Here is a 16,672-nt window from a genome sequence, read left to right as displayed (position 1 = left end):
CGGGGCGGGGGCGGAGGCCGGGACCGCCGGAGGAGTTGGAGCCGGAGCGGAGCCCTTGGGCTTGGAAGGAGGCGGAGAAGGGGGCCGGGACCTTGGGGTGCGGGGGGATGACAAACTGGGAGGCGGGGCTGGCGGAGACCCGGGGGGGCCCGGTTGGGGCTGAGGAAGTACCCCCGTCTGGGGGCGCCGGGTCAGAGGAGGAAGAGCTCAGGGAGGTGAGGGACGAGGAGACCGACGGCCCGGGGGACTGTAAGGAGCACACCCGCTCGGGCTTCTGGGGCTGGGGCCGCCTCTTGCCCGGAGAGGCCCCGGGCGCCGCCAACAACTTGAGGGGCAGAGTGGGGTGCCGCTCTGGCTGGAGTAGCCGCTGGAAGGGGACAGGGTGCGCTGGGGAGCCGGGGGGCGCTGGGAGCCGGCAGGGGACAAGCCAGGGGCGGGGGGGCCCGTCCCCGCGGCAGCCTCCCCCGCCATCGGGCCCCTCTGCGGCTGCGGGCCCTTCCGCTCGGACTTGGGGGACGGCCCCAGGGCCCCGTCGGGCAAGGCGTCCCGCTGGTACAGGGAGTAGGTCCGGCGGGGCGGGGCGGGCGCGCGCTTCAGCTTGCGCAAGGACACGCTCCGGGCTGAGGAGTGGCCGCTCTGGATGCTGGCCGTGTCTGAGCCATCCGCTGCGCCGCCGGCACTGTAGCCGGGGCCGGCCGCGTACCTGAGATCCGCCGCAGAGGGCGCCGCCGCTCCGTGCTCCGGCCTCCTCGGCCCCCTCCTCCGCTTCCCCGGCGCTGCCCGGGCGGCCCCTCGCCCCGGCCTCCGAGCCCCGCGAGAGGAGAGGGTCGAGCCGTCGGACACGATGGTCTCCGTCGACTGCGAGTGGCTCCAGTTGTCGCTGGAGGAGGAGGCCCGGCGGCTGCAGGGCCCAAGGCGGAGAAGCGGGAGAGGGAGTGGACGGAGGCCGGGCTGGAGACCAGGCTGCAGCGGCTCGGGTGCGCACGCTGCAGCGGCTCAGGGCCACCACGTCCACCGTCGGAGGCAGCACCGCGTTGGGGATGATCTTGGACAGGTAGGTGCCCTGGGGCGAGATGGACATGGCCGGGCTCGGGGGCCCGAGGGGGACGGCCCGGCCGTGGTCATCCCGGGCACGGCCAGCGACTTGGGCCGGACCTGGGGCGACAGCTTGGCCGCCGTCTTGCGCCCCACGAGGCTGTCGTCGTAGTAGAGCCGCTCGATGTGGCGCTGCAGGGCCGCCTCCGACTCCCCGCCGACCTCCAGCGCCTGCAGGGACACCCGGGCCCCGGGCCCCCCGCCCCCGGCATCGCCAGCCGGCCGTCCACCGTGGGATGCGCACGGCCTCGCCCTCGGCCTGCCCGTTGGCCAGGTGCGGGGGCCGGGGCGAGCCGGGCGGGGGACGCTCCTCTGGCCGGGGCCGCGGTGACCGCCGGGGTCCCGGGCGTTCCTCCAGCCTGCGGGCGGGAAGAGAGGCGGAAAGAGCGAGTCGGTGGGGCGGCACTTCCGCTGGCACACTTCGGCTGCCGCCCCCGGGGCCCCCTCCCCGCCGCACTTACCCAGCTCATTCTGCACGTGCTGGGGCAGCCCCATCACCGTACTCCTCCGCTCCCGCCGACGCCGTCCCCCGGACTTCCCCGACGATTTGGGGAACGAGTCATGGGGCCGGAAGGTGGAGCCTGCAAGGCGGGTGGGAAGGGGTTAGAGGAGACCTCCGTCATATCAGAGCCCCCTGTGGGACCCGAATGTGTTGTACCTGCCCCGGCGCTTTAGCACGGTGCTTGGCCTATAGCAAGTTACTTCTCGGGGCTTCAGTTACCTCATCTGTAAAATGGGGTTTAAGACTGAGCCTCATGAGGGACCTGGACTGGGTCCAACCCGATTTCCTTGTATCTACCCCAGCGCTTAGAACCGTGCCTGGCACATAGTGCTTTACAGTGCTGAACAAATGATTATTTAGGGTTCACCCAGGGTCACCTAAGATGCCGGTTCTGAGGGTAAAGACTGGCAGTCAGGGAAATGGGGGCCGTCCTGCCCAGACCCACGGGGGCTCTTCCCAGGGGACCCCGAGAACTCCGCCCTGTGGGAAGGACCGGGCCGGGGCAGAGGCCGCCCAGCACCTTTGCGTTGGATCATCTCGGAGCGGATGGACAGGGCGTCCTCGGAAGTGGTGTCGGTGTTGCAGGATGTGCTCTGGCTGCAGAAGGAGATGTTGTCGTCCTCGGGGCCCACCTGAGAAGACTGCGGGGGTCGGGGGGGTGGAAAGAAGCAGCTCAGCCTGGGGATGGCTCGGGAGCACCCGCGGCTAGGGAGCCGGAGAGCGGCCGGGGGCAACAGGCAAGGTGGGGAGGGGTGGTGAAGCTGGGGGACCCAGGTTGGGGGGGAAGAGGAATGTGAGTGTGGTCATGGGGGCGAAGGCATTTCCCCAGGGCCCTGTGGCTTCCAAGTCCGTGCTGGGACAGAGCGGCACCACTCACCTGGATGCTCTCCGTGTCTCCGCGCTCCCAGCCACCCTTGTTCTGCTTCTGTTTTTCTGAAAGTTAAAAGGGCAGAGTTCAGGACCACTGAAGATGGGTGGAGGGTGGGGATAGACTGGTGCGATAGGGACAATGGACCAGCCCCCTGGACACCCCGAGGGGAGATAATAGTAATAATGATGATGGTATTTACTAAGCGCTTACTTATGTGTCAAGCACTGTTCTAAGTGCCGGAGTAGACACAAGCTGATCGGGTTGGACACAGTCCCTGTCCCACATGGGGTTCACAGTCTTATTCCCCATTTTACAGATGAGGTAACTGAGGCCCAGAGAAGTGAAGTGCCTTGCCCAAGGCCACACAGCAGATAAGCGGAATTAGAACTAGGTCCTTCTGACTGCCAAGCCCATGCTGTTTTTCAGGGCTGGGGATGGGGAAAGAGGAGGGGGTGCCCACTGGCATCCTGTTGTTCTGCCCCTTTCCTTGGCCAGAACTGCCCAGCCTTGACCCCTCCCCTTCCAGAGCCCAAGGGGCTCAGGCTCTCTGAGTTCAGAGTGACCTACAGGCCTGCCTCTGTCCAACTGGGGGAGGGAGGCTGGAGGGAGAGGAGCTCAAATCCCAGCTCTGCCATTGTCTGCTGTATGACTTTGGGCAAGTCACTTCACTTTGCTGGGCCTCAGTTACCTCATCTGTAAAATGGGGATTGAGGTTGTGAACCCACCATGGGACAGGGGTTGTGTCCACTCCGATTTGCTTGTATCCACCCCAGCGCTTAGAACAGTGCCGGCACATAGTAAGCGCTTAACAAATACCATTATTATTAATATTAACTCAGCAAGGCAGGAGGCAATGGAGAGGCCCTGGGCACTTGAGCCTGGTTTGCCTCAGCAAGGAGAGCCCCCTCGGGTACAGGGAGTGCAGCTGTAAAGGGCAGGAATCAGGGTCCGAAGAGGGAGAAGCGGGGAGGGGAAAGCGCAGGCACCTTGGTGTTGCAGAGAGCGAAGACCTTCTTGGGCCTGGATGTGCAGTTCCTCCAGGTGGGGTGGACGGCTGCTGGGGAAGAAGACATTGTCCTGGAGCTCGTCCCCCGACGGGCCGGACACACTGAGCCGCTGCTTGTTCTCGGACTTGGCAGAACCTAGGGGGAAGGGGGAGGGGAGAGGAGGGAGAGAAGGAAGAAGGGGGAGGCTGGAGCAGCATCCAAACACTCAGCTAAAAAGTCAAGTCAGTCGTACTTAGTGAGCACTTACTATTATGCAGAGTACTGTGCTAAACGGTTGGGACACTACAACAGACACATTCCCTGCCCATAACGAGCTCAAAGTCTCGAGTCTTGGGTATCCTTCTTTAAATTCATGCTCCCCAAGACCCACCCTTCTCCTGGGGAGGGTGGGAGAGCTGCCCCCAGAGTTAAAGCCAAACCGACTGATGGGCCCGACAAGGAGAGCCACCTAATCCGGCACTGAGTCAGTCCCGATGGGGCCCGGCGGAGGGTAGGGAGAGAGAGGGGAGGGATCGGATGGGATACCAGCCCAGGCCCAACCCCACCCTGGCTCCTCAATCCCGGTACCTCTACTTTCCCACGGGTTCTTCACTGCGCCCCACCCACCCACCCAAGCTCGACTGGAGGAGGGACAATGTCAGGCTACTGACCGTCCAGCCTCGATTGCATTGCGCGAAGTCTCACTGTGGACACACCCACAACACATCCCCGTTGCCTGCCGTGTGCCCTTGGACAAGTCACTTCACTTCTCCGGGCCTCGGTTACCTTTGGGGATCGAGACTGGTAGGCCCGTGTGGGACGGTGACTGAGTCCAACCCGATTTGCTCGCATCCACCCCAGGGCTTAGTATAGTGCCTGGCACATAGTAAGCACTTAACAAATATCACAAGTATTATTATCATTATTATTGTTATTAATAACCTCCCCGCGTCCCAGGGCTTGGAGCATCTATTTTCCATCATCTGGTGGAAAGGGGATGAGGGGAAGCAATTTCAGCTTGGGTAAACGTGTCTGCCCCTTTAATGGAGCCCAGAATAAGCAGAAGCTCCCTGGGGATGGTCATGTGATTTTCAACACTCTTCTCTGCACCTAGCGCAGAGATCAAATGAGCAGCTCTTAAAGGGATAGGCCCAGGCCCTCCCCACAGGGGCTGGGGTCAGTGGGGACCACTTCCCTCAAATACAATAACACCCCCCTCCAACACACACACAAGTGGAACAGCAATTCAGCGGTGCCCTTGACCTAGCATGGTGCTAGGAATCCCATTGTTTGTAAACTGTTTAATGTGTGGCTTCCCCCACTAGATTGTAATCACCACGTGGGAAGAGACTACATTCATTCAATCCTATTTATTGGGCGCCTTACTATGTGCAGAACACTGTACTAAGCACTTGGGAGAGTACAATGCAACAATAAACAGACCTATTCCTCGTCCACAATGAGCCCTATTCTTTCAGAAGCTCTACCCAGTAGACAATAAATTCTACTGATTGATGATGATACGACCCCAGCTCTTGGCCCTCCTTTATCAATCGTATTTATTGAGTGTTTACTATGTGCAGAGCACTGTACTAAGTGCTTGGCAGAGTACACTATAACAATATAACAGAGTTGATAGACACCTTTTCACTTATGAGAACGGGCCAGCGACCGTGCTGATCCTTTGCAGACTCTGAGATAAAGAATTGTCCTTCCCTTCCGACAGCTCAGTCCCACCCCTCATCATCTCTTAATAACAATAATTATGGTATTTGTTAAGCGCTTACTATGTGCCAGGCCACTGTACTTAATTGTGCCCGTCTCTGTCCCCAGAAGGAACTCGGGGCCTCTTCTCCCCATTTCCCAGATGGGGAAGGTGAGGCAGCACAAAAGGCAGGAATCAGAACGAGGAATCATCTCCACAAGCCCTGGGACACTGACTGAACCGTGGGATGGAGCGGAAGAAGGTAAAGGTAAACTGAGGTCAGAAAACCCGAGAGGCACTGGCGGAATAGGATGGCTCCGGCACCCCCTTCTTAGAGAAGTAGCGTGACTAAATGGAAAGAAAGAGCATGGGTTTGGGAGTCAGAGGATGTGGGTTCTAATCCCGACTCCGCCATTTGTCTGCTGTGTGTCCTTGGGCAAATCGCTTCCTCGGTTACCTCATCTGTAAAATGGGGTTTAAGACTGTGAGGGCCACTTGGGACAACCAGATTACCTTGTATCTACCCCAGTGCTTAGAACAGTGCTTGGCACATAGTAAGCACTTAACAAATACCATAACAATAATTATTATTATTCCAGGCGACACTACAAGTCCCCACCCCATCCTCGTTGCTGATTCTCCATTGTTGTCACCTCTTGTTTCTCCCTCCACCATCCTCCCGCCTCGCTTTCCCCAGGGGCGAGGCTGGTAGGGAGAAAACAGCCTTGGGGCGGAGGCTGCCTGCCTCCGTACCTATGTACCTATCTCTCCCCACCACGGACTCCGGGTCCCTGCTCAGCCCCCCAGGTGGGGGGAAGAGAGGGGCGGGCCGGCGCCCCTCCTTTTTCCCTCCTCTCCTCACCGCAGGTGGGGAAATCAAGTCCCCAAAGTCAGCAGGGCTGGAGGAGGCGACCAGGGCACACAGAAGGCATTCGTCATCCATCAGTCAATCAATGGTATTTATTGAGCGCTTACTGCGTGCGGAGCACTGTACTAAAGCACTTGGAGAGTACAATAACGACAGAATTCAGCATCTTCATTCGCAGCAGCAGAGGCATTTCTAGCCTGTGGTCCCGAGTCCTGCCCTGGGCTTTGAGGACAGGCAAGGATCCCTGCCCAAGGCAGGGGACACGCAAGGGAAGTTTAGGATGAGATCCCAACCCCCGGCTAACTGGGGGGGCGGGGGGGGGGGCCGATGATGTACGGGACTTAAATTTCCTCCTAGATCCCACTGCCTCTCCAACCTAAGGGCCGCGCCCAAGCCAGCTAGGGATTCGGCGCGCTCGCCCAGTCCTTGCCCGAGCATCCGTGGTCCCCAGTGCCCTTGCCACTGCCCGCAGGCCTGCCCCACCCTTTGGTGGGGGGCCCGAGCACGACGGCGGCCCCCAGCCCAGGTTGAGGTCGCTCTGCACCCCTGCCCACCTGCCCGCCGCAGCCACAATAGGGCTCAGCACCATGGACAAAAAGAATCCTCCGCTTCACTGCCCCCTCAACCCCCAGCCCTGGACAGATGCCCAGGAGGGGGGAAGGGGACGCCGGATTTAGGAGGAGGAGCAAAGAGGGGTCAGCGCCCCCCTCCCCACCCCTCCGGCTCCCCAAGGGCTTCTGGCTCCTGCCAAGGAGGCCATCTTCAGGGACATCCCCCCCTCCACTCACCCTTCTTCTTCAAGAGCCCCAGCAAGGAGGGGAGGTGCCTGCCCAGGAACACCACCATGCGGCCACCGGGCTGGGCCTATTGTGCCCGCGGCCGGGGCCGGACCTGCGGAGAGGCTGGGGGGCGAAGGCTCCTGGGGCCTGGGGGAGGGTCTGCCTGGCCCCACTGCGCCAACTCCAGCTCGGCCCCTCCCTCGCTCGCTCCGTCGCTCGCCCAGCCGCTGCAGCCCGGGTGGAGACGGCTGGGAGGCCGGACCCCTCCCCCTTCGGCCCCTCCCCCGCTCCCGGCCGGTCACCGGGGGCAAGGACTGGCCCCGGACACGTGCCGCCCTCCCCCAACCCCAGGACTCCCGTTCGAGGTCGAGCAACGGGGAGGGGATTAGCCCCAAAGGGGGTTGGGATGGGGGGAAGCTCCCAGCGACCCCTCCCCCCTTTAGTAGGGAGAAATTAGGTCTCTGGAAGGAGTGGGGGAAACTGAGGCATGGAAATTGAAGCATGAAAATTGAATAATAATCATGGTGGTATCTATCTGTTAAGCGCTTTTTTGTGATAGGCACTGTAATAAGGATAATAATGGTATTTGTTAAGCACTTACGATGTGCCAGGCACCATACTAAGCACTGGGGTGGATACAAGCAAATCGAGGTGGACTCAGTCCCTGTCCCACAGTGGGGCCCAGTCTCGATCCCCATTTTACAGATGAGAGAACTGAGGCACAGAGAAGCCAAGTGACTTGCCCACGGTCACATGGCAGACAAGTGGCAGAGTGGAGATTGGAACCCCTGACCTTCTGACTCCCAGGCCTGGGCTCTGTCCACTACACCAAGAGTTCTTTCCCCACCTCCCGGCGGGGCAGGCCGATAGTGGTCCCTACGGGTGGAGGAGGGTTATTATCTGGGTATGGGGGGCGGGGGAATCGAGGGGAGGGTCGCCGAGGGGACTGAGGAATTTAAGGGGACTGAGGAATTCGGCAGGGCAGGCTCGGGACTAGTTCAATCGCTCCCCTCGGGCTGCTGAATATTCAAGAGGCCGGAGAGGGGTGGTCAAGGCTGTCATCTGGCACACGGAGGGGCTGCAGCTGCTGCCCCAGGAGGGGGCTGAGGGGTGGTCACTCCACATTCCAACAAACAGGCTTGGCCAAACCTCTCTGGGCCCAAGATGAAGCTCCCTCTTGCCCAAGGGCCATGCCTTCCTGAAGCAGAGGTGGGTCATTCATTCATTCAATCAGATTTACTGAGCACTTACTGTGTGCAGAGCACTGTACTAAGCGCTTGGGAACAGATAGAGACGATCCCTGCCCACAGCAGGCTCACAGTCTAGAAAGGGTCCATCCCCCCAGGTCATGTCCAGTGGGAGAGACTGCTACCCAAGCAGCAGGGCCTAGTGGAAAGAGCACGGGCCTGGGAATAATAATAATAATTGCATTTAAGCACTTACTCTGTGCAAAGCACTGTTCTAAGGGCTGGGAAGGATACAAGGTGATCAGGTTGTCCCACATGGGGCGCACAGTCTTAATCCCCATTTTACAGATGGGGTAACTAAGGCCCAGAGAAGTTAAGTAACTTGCCCAAAGTCACACAGCTGACAAGTGGCTGAGCTGGGATTTTGAACCCACGACCTCTGACTCCCAAGCCCGTGCTCTTTCCACTGAGCCACGCTGCTTCTACATCAGAGGACCTGGGTTCTAATCCCAGCTCCACCACTCCTCTGCTGTGTGAGTTTAGGCAAGTAGCTTCACTTCTGTGGACCTCGGTTACTTCATCTGCGCAATGTAGACTGTGAGCCTCATATGGGGCAGGGACTGTGTCCAACCTAATTAGCATGTATCTACCCAGCACTTAGAACAGTGCTTGGCACATAGGAAGCACTTAAGTACCTTTTTTTTTTTTTAAAGAGGGTGAGGGGAGACAGGCGACTGGTTCCCGACCCAGGCCTGGATCAGGAAGGGGCTCTCGGGCCTGGCAGGTGTGTGGGGAGCGGGGGAAGGGAGTCTGGAGAATCGGGTGGCCTGTGTTCTAATCCCAGATCTGCTACTTGCCTTCTGGGGGACCTTTGGCAAGTTACAACTTCTTTGAGCTTCACTTTCACCTAGACTGTAAGCTCATCATGGACAGGGAACATGTCTACCAACTCTGTTGTATTGTACTCTCCCAAGTGCTTAGTACAGTGCTCTGCACACAGTAAGCACTCAACAACTGGTTGGTCGATTTCCTCATCTTCAAAATGGGGATTTAATACCCGTTCATGCTCCCACTTAGACAGGGACTGTGTCCAACCTGATTATCATGTCTCTACCCCAGCACTTAGTACATAGAAACTGCTTAACACCACAATTCTTTTTTTATTATTGCCCCCGCAGCCTGCAGCAGGGTTGGGTAGCAACTCCTGGCCCACCAGCCCAAACCTAAACCACCCTGGTCATCCTGGCTTCTCTCCTCCCAAGCCCTCAAGCTGATCTGTTCACAAATGTCCCCCCGTGGCTGACACCATTCCTAAGTGATGAACTGGAGAGGTTGGTTGGGGTTTGGTGGGGTGGGGGCAGCTGGGAGGGAGGAGAAAAGCAAGTGGTCAGTGCCCAGCTGTGCCCATACCAGCAGTGCCCTTATACCCTCCCAAGGAGCATCCAAAACCTGTGCTCACTCACCATACCCATCATCTGTGCAAGCACACACACCAACAGAACACAAACACATTCATCCTGAAGACACTGAGAACTATTTTTGCACGCTCACACACACCCTCATCATGCATATATAATTCATTCCTGCATCAGAAAAATGATCCCTTGGACAATGGAAGTCCTAGGGGAGTCCCTGGTGGGCAAGGGTGTAAAATCCACTCCCCGAAGTGGGTGCTGGGTGGGGGGCAGGAAGCCAGGATTGCAGCTGAGGGCTGTGAGCAGGGAGAATGGGAATCCAGAGACAATGAAGAGGGAGGTCAGATTGCGAGGAGAGGTGTTCAGGGATGTGGTTGGATTGGAGGCTGCTGGAAGCAATTAGTCACCCGGACCCCATCCCCCAGATTCTGAAAGCTGGGAGCAGGGCCTTCCCAAAGCCCACTGGCTGGAGGCCAAAGCTCGGGGAAGCAGCTGATTCTGGAGCCAGCTTTCTGACCTTGCAGAGCACTGGAAAAAGTACTTGGGAGAGTGCAACAGTATTAGCAGACATGATCCCTGCCTTCAAGGAGCTTACAATCTAGAAGGGAAGATTGACACAAAAAAATCAATTGCAGGTAGAAAGATGTGATAGAGTATAAAAAAATGCATGTAAGTGCTAGGAGGAGGGAGGGTGTGCCCAAGTGCTTGGGTGGCACGGAGGGGCTGAGGTGGCAGTTATGGGGGAAATAGGGTGGGAAGATGAATGATTAATCAGGCAAGACCTCCTGGGAGAGATGTGATTTCAGAAGGGCCTTGAAGAGGGGGAGAGCAATGGTCTCTTGGATGTGAAGGGGGAGGGAGTTCCAAGGCAGAAGGAAGGGTCAGTGAGTCAGTCAATCATATTGATTGTGCTCTTACTATGTGCAGAGCACTGTACTAAATGTACATTCCCTGCCCACAAGCTGAAGTTGTTGACGGCAAGATTGAGGAGAGTCAAGGGGCAGTGAGTAAGTTAGCGTGAATTCCTCTCCAGCTTCTAAATCCAGAGAAGGCCCCACCAAGACTTCCCAGCCCTGCAATACAGACCCCTCTCCAACAATCTACAGTGGATCATCATCATCATCAATAGTATTGAGTGCTTACTGTGTGCAGTGCACTGTACTAAGCACTTGGGAGGTTACAATACAACAGAGTTAGCAGGTGTGTTCTCTGCCCACAAGGAGCTTACAGTCTAGAGGGGGAGACAGACATTAATATAAATAATTTGGTTGAGACACATGGTTCATTAGAGCATGGGACCTGAAGCAAAATCATCACTAGGTCAGATGTTCTGTCTTCAACAGTGGCAACGGCATAATAATCATTATTATATTAATCTATAGATGATATAATTACACTATACAATATAAAATAGTGTAATTATACATTGTATTACATTGAATTGCATATTATACAATATACTGTATTGTATAATGTAATTTAATGTGTATGTTGTAATTTTATTATGCATTGTATTATAATAATTATAGCATTTATTAAGTGCCTACGATATGCCAAGTACCAGGATGGATAAAAGATCATCAGATCAGACAGTGTCACTGTCCCACAAAGGGCTGGCACAAGCTAAGAGATAGAGAGAGCGAATATCAATCAATTAATGGTTTTTTTGAGCACTTACTCTGTGTAGAGCATAATACTAAACGCCAGGGAGTGTACAATGAAAAAAATTAGCAGACATGTTACCTGCCCATAACGAGCTTGCAGTCTAGAGGACATCTTATCCCTGTTTTACTGATGAGGAAACTGAGGCCCAGAGAGGTTAAGTGACTTGTCCAAGGTCACGGCACAGGCCATTGACAGTGTTGCTGGCTTCATATCCTGCGCTCTGTCCCCTAGGACATGCTGCTCCCTAGGCTTGGGAGGAATCACATGATAGTTGCTGTCCTGGACATTCACGCTCACGATTGGAAATAAACTCTCCAACATTCCTTACTTTCCCTCTAGTGATCCATTATGGACTGCTTGGCCATGAATTGACCCAAACCCTTCTTGAATCTGACTTCTGCCTCCAGGGCTTCTGTGTCCGTGATATCATAAACGGACATGATATCCTCTCAGTCTGTGAGGCCTTAATCTTTCCAATCTGTCCCCAAATACAACTCCTCAGTCCCCCTGAGGAAGGGGAGAGCAAGAGGTGAAGGGTGTGGGGGAAGGGGGAGGCAGAGATGGGACAGACTTAACATTCCTGAGCTGGGGGTAGGGCATAGCTCTAAAAGGCCGCAGTCCCAAATCAATCAATCGAATTTATTGAGCGCTTACCGTGTGCAGAGCACTGTACTAACCGCTTGGGAAAGTATAACAGAGTTCGTAGACACGTTCCCTGCCTGCAACAAGCTCACAGGTAGGTGAGGGGAGGGGTTCCTGATGCTCCCTAAAGTGGGGGACTCCCCTGCCTGTCTTCCCTCTCCTCCAGCAGGGAAACTCCAAGTGCCCACCCACCCATAGACCTCCCACACTACCCAGGGGCTTGGTTGGAGCCTCTCCCTGCCCTTTATGTGCCTTATGCAAGTTCACACACCAACAATCATCCGTGTATACATTCCCGGGGAAACACATGCACACACACAATCCTCACAAACAACACAATAGGCATGCATGTTTACACACCTCTAACCAGCTACTCAGTACAAACACATACCTGCATACACACCTGTGTACATGGAGCAACCCCACCCCTCCTCACGAACCCACCCGGGTGTCCTGCCCACAGAGTCCAAAGATACCCAAGATCTATACGGCTCTAGGGCCTGGTCGGCAGTGGTCCCCAATGTCTAGGCGATTTTAGGACCTGGTGTCGACGGGGTGTCGGCACGGCCTCCCCCTGCCTTGGAAACTTTCTCTGCTGGGCCGGTGCCCCAACCTGCCCCATTCCTGAGAACACCTTGGAGTGGAGCAGGACGGGTTGGGGGAGGGGAGCCCGGAGCACCCAGCACCACTGACTCAGGGGAGTGGAATGAGAGGGTGGGGAGAGGGAGAAGAGAAGCGGAGTGAACGGGAGAAAAGGTAGAACACGGAGAAGGAGCAGGAAGTCAGGGAGGTGAAATGGGGAGCAGGGAATTTTCTAGTGACACCTCCTGGCTCCCACTACCTCCAGACCCAAGCCCCCGGCCCCTGTCTGGGATGACCCAGACTCCTCAGCCTCTTCCTCTCCTCCACTATGGACTCTTGTCCCTTCCAAGGCTTCAGTTCTGTCTCCCACCCACTTTTCAACTCCCAACCCCATCAGCCTGCACCCCACAACCTTAGCCGCCAGGAAGTGCGTCATACTTATGGAGACCATGGGTGGGAGGAGTGGGGGGAACAGGGGCAGGAGAAGCAGAGCTGGAAATTAAGCAAGTCACTTCACTTCTCTATGCCTCAGTTCCCTCATCTGTAAAATGGGGATTAAGACTGAGAGCCATTATGTGGGATAGGGACTGTGTCCAACCCGATTATCTTGTATCTACCCCAGTGCTTAGAAACAGTGCCTGGCACATACTTGGCGCTTAACAAACACCAATACTGTTATTATTTCTATCAGTGATAATAATAATAACAATAAATACCACTGGTTGATTGATTCTCTTGGGGGTAGGGAGAAAACCCGAGAGAGACCCGTCTTTCCCCTCACCCTACCTACACGCTGGGAATTTCCTCTCCTGTCTCAGCTGCCCTAACCTCCCCCTCCCATCTCTCACACAGGCCCGTCAGAGCTGCCCAGCAGGTTTTAAGGTAAATATCAACCTTGGGCTTCCCGGTAGTGGCGATGGGGCAAAGGGGACCCCGGAGCCTGCCAGAGAGACATAGCCTTTAGGCCGGTCCCGAGATTCCCTCAAACGCCACATCCCCTGGCGGTAGTGAGACCCCCCGGCAGAGGCTTAGGCCGGGCAGGCCCCAGCTCTGCCAATCTTGTCCAACCAAGTACCCTTCTTGCAGGGGACACTGTTTCCTCTGAGGTGATCAACTCCCCCAGCGAAGCCCTAACGGAGCCTCTATGGGTCTCCTCGCTGATCGGAGGCAGTACACTCCGCTTCCGGTGTGGGCACTCCACAAAAGTCAAGTGCAGCTAAGAGCAATTAAGATAAGGAGGACTGGAGGGGCTGATATGGGGACACTCATTGCAGCAGCGGTTGTGGGCAGAGAGGTTGGCCGAGAGGTTGGCCGAGTGCTCCCAACGTCCGGTCCTCCCACGCGGACCCAGATCCCGGTGACACCCGCGCCTCACGCCGGGCCCGAAGACAGGCCCCGGGGGTCTGGGGTGCAGCCCACAGTGGGACGGAGGAGAATTGGTGGGCCTGGAGCCCAGGCCCCTGCTCTCCTGACCCCTCTATTTAATGGTACTTGTTAAGTGCTTACTCTACATGCCAAGCACTGGGATAGAGCCAAGATAATCGGGTTGGACACGGTCCATGTCCCACTTGGGGTTCACAGTCATAATCCCCATTTTATAGATAAGGTAACTGAGGCCTGGAGAAGTTCAGTGACTTGCCCAAGGTCACAAAGCAGACATGGGGCAGAGCCAGGATTAGAACCCAGGTCCTTTTTGACTACCAGGCCTGGGCTCTATCCACTAAGCCATGCTGCTTAATTGTGGGGCTGGCGCATGGGTACATTGGGGGACATCGGGGGGGGCGAGGGGAGGTAGGAAGGCAGGTAGGGAGCCACGGCAGCAGCACTGCAAGATTCAGCATGTCAGATAGAGAAGGCGACGGGCGGGAGGGCGGGCTCTCCTCGGAAACCGGATCTTATCTTCCAAACCAGCCCCTGTTGGAGACCCTCCCTCCCTTTTCACCTATCTCGAGTGAACCCCCCCGCCCCACCCAACACCTCACTCACCCCCACCCTCCCAGTCTGGCTCCTCATGGATCCAACTGTCCGGGGAGGGCAGGGCCCCTTATCGGAGGTGCCCAGGGTGGGGTCCCCCAGTACAGGACTGGGAAATCACGGGGCTCAGGGCCGCCCAGGGAAGGCAGGAGCAGCCAGCCGGGGGAACCCGGGGGCGGCAAAGCCCAACAAGAACAGACAAGCAGCCCGGGCTCGATCATCATGAGGTCCCTCTACGGGAGCCAAGGCCCGGGCAGGACTCCTCTCCCTGCCCGCCGGGCCCCACCGCTCGGAGAGGAGAGGCTGCCTGGGGAAGCCTCCACACCAGGCCGGGCAACCTGGGCACTGGCCCCGACTTGCTGTGTGACCTGAGGTCAGACCCTTCCCTTTCTGGGCTGCGGATTCCTCAACTGTCCAATTGGGGGAACAGACCCAATCCCTTCTCTACCCCCCAGGTTCCAGTGGAGGAGGAGAAGATGCCAACCTGCCAGAAGGGATGGAGAGAGGCCAGAGAACTGATGTCCTCCTGCTCAGCGAGTGTCCAGCCTGGTAATTCCAGAGGGAAATTGGGAAATTGTTATCAGCAAGGTGACCCATTTAACTCCTACTTAATTCCCTTAAGAGGGGGAGAGCAGGAACACCCCCTCATATCCAAGACCCATGAGAGACAGGACCCCTCTAGACAGTAAGCTCAATGTTGGCAGCGAATGTGTCTGATTATTCTAGACTGTAAGGTCATTGTGGGCAGGGAATGTGTCTGTTTATTGTTCTCTCCCAAGCTCTTAGTACAGTACTCTGCACGTTGTAAGCGCTTAATAAATACTGTTACGACCACCCTTCCCCACCATCTTTTCCCAGCATCTTGCAAGCAGAAGCACAAAGCCTATTCCCAGTCCCCAGGAACCCCAGCATGGCATAGTGGATAGAGCACGGGCCTGGGAGTAAGAAGGTCATGGGTTCTAATCCCAGCTCTGCCACTTGTCTGCTGTGCGACCTTGGGCAAATCACTTCACTACTCTGGGCCTCAGTTACCTCATCTACAAAATGAGGATTGAGACTTTGAGCCCCACATGGGACAGGGACTGTATCCAACCTGATTTGCTTGGATCCACCCCAGCGCTTAGTACAGTGCCTGGCCCATAGTAAGCACTTAAATACCATAATTATTAGTAGTAGTAGTATTATTATTAAACCCAGCCTCACCAATAACCTGGCCAACAGGGGACCCCATCCAACTCCCACTCCCCCCAGGATGGGCAGGGCATCCATCAGCTGCTCCTGGACACCCCCCCGCCCACCTCTCCGCAATGGCAGGGGTTTCAGCCTGGCAGAGGCAGCTGCCGCCCCAGGGAGAGGAACCTACAGTGGGAAGGCGGTAGGGAGCGGGGCCGGAAGGGAGGAGAGGTAGGGAGAAGGGAGAAAAGAGACACAGAGGAGGAGGAGGAGGAGGGTGAGTGACGCCAGGACTGGAAAGCCAGAGGAGCTGAGGGGGCGGCCGGAACCAGGAGGTGGGAGCCCCAACAGGGGAAATGGATTGCTTTCATTTTATGGAAGGAGGCTGTTCCCTAATTAACTGCGGCAAGGAAGCACAGAACCTAGCGGAAAACGCCTCCAACTAGCACCTCCACCTCCTCTCCTGGTGTAGGGGAGGAGTGGAGAGGTCTCCCTCCCCATACTGAGGAGGGAAGAGGTCCGGGGGAGGGTCCTTTGCTCAGGCCCCCTAGTTCCCCTTGCGCTCCTCCATATACATAAGCCTGACCTGCCCCAGTGCAAATTCCTGAGCTTTTCAGCTTTGGTTGGGTTTCCATGGAGCCAGCGCTGAGGACAAACACAATTCGCTTCAAGCTTTTTTTCTCCTCCCAGCTACCTGTCTCCCATCCACCGCCCCCACCTCCCCGAAGAAAAGATACTCTTGACACCCCCCCCCGCCTTTCAGACCTTCAGTCCCAATTCCTCCGGCATGGCCCAAGACCAAGGGAGGGATCTGACCACTGGAAGCTGAGAGCTGATGCCCGCATTCCCTCCTGGGGAACGTGGATGGGGGTGGGTGGAGATAGGAGAGGGAGGACAGAGTCTCCTAAAGCTGAGGAGGGGGTAGGGTTGCAGGCACGGATACCCAATCCCATCTCCCTCCTCAAACCCTCACTGCAGCTCTCACCCATGTCTCCCCATCTGCAAGGTTAGTGGAGGAAGGGGAGCATAATCTCTTCCAGACAGAAATACTTTCATTCATTCATTCATTCAATCATATTTATTAAGCGCTTACTGTATGCAGAGCACTGTGCTAAGCACTTGGAAAATACAATTTGGCGACAGAGACAATCTCTACCCAACAAGAGGCTCACAATCTAGAAGTGGGGAGACAGACAACAAAACAAAACAAGTAGACAGGCACAGATTT

The 16,672-nt window shown here is 56.6% G+C and overlaps 1 protein-coding gene and 1 long non-coding RNA gene across 2 annotated transcripts in view; one reads left to right on the top strand and one right to left on the bottom strand.

Moving 5' to 3' along the window:
• KIAA1522 (KIAA1522 ortholog) overlaps window positions 1-16,672 on the bottom strand; it is a 32,280-nt gene that overhangs the window by 3,816 nt on the left and 11,792 nt on the right. Inside the window, 11 exon segments of the mRNA XM_029080556.2 lie at window positions 3-76; window positions 78-345; window positions 348-748; window positions 797-911; window positions 914-976; window positions 979-1,117; window positions 1,120-1,454; window positions 1,557-1,676; window positions 2,118-2,238; window positions 2,475-2,530; window positions 3,455-3,610. Of these exon segments, the coding sequence (XP_028936389.1) occupies window positions 3-76; window positions 78-345; window positions 348-748; window positions 797-911; window positions 914-976; window positions 979-1,117; window positions 1,120-1,454; window positions 1,557-1,676; window positions 2,118-2,238; window positions 2,475-2,530; window positions 3,455-3,610 (1,848 nt within the window).
• On the top strand, window positions 5,077-15,010 carry LOC120638876. Its single transcript, XR_005660893.1, has 4 exons — window positions 5,077-5,421; window positions 9,172-9,324; window positions 13,150-13,179; window positions 14,727-15,010. It is a non-coding gene; the product is annotated as an uncharacterized LOC120638876 (long non-coding RNA).

Source organism: Ornithorhynchus anatinus, chromosome 16 (assembly GCF_004115215.2).
Source record: "Ornithorhynchus anatinus isolate Pmale09 chromosome 16, mOrnAna1.pri.v4, whole genome shotgun sequence".
NCBI lineage: Eukaryota > Metazoa > Chordata > Mammalia > Monotremata > Ornithorhynchidae > Ornithorhynchus > Ornithorhynchus anatinus.
This window is presented reverse-complemented; position numbering and strand designations above follow the sequence as displayed.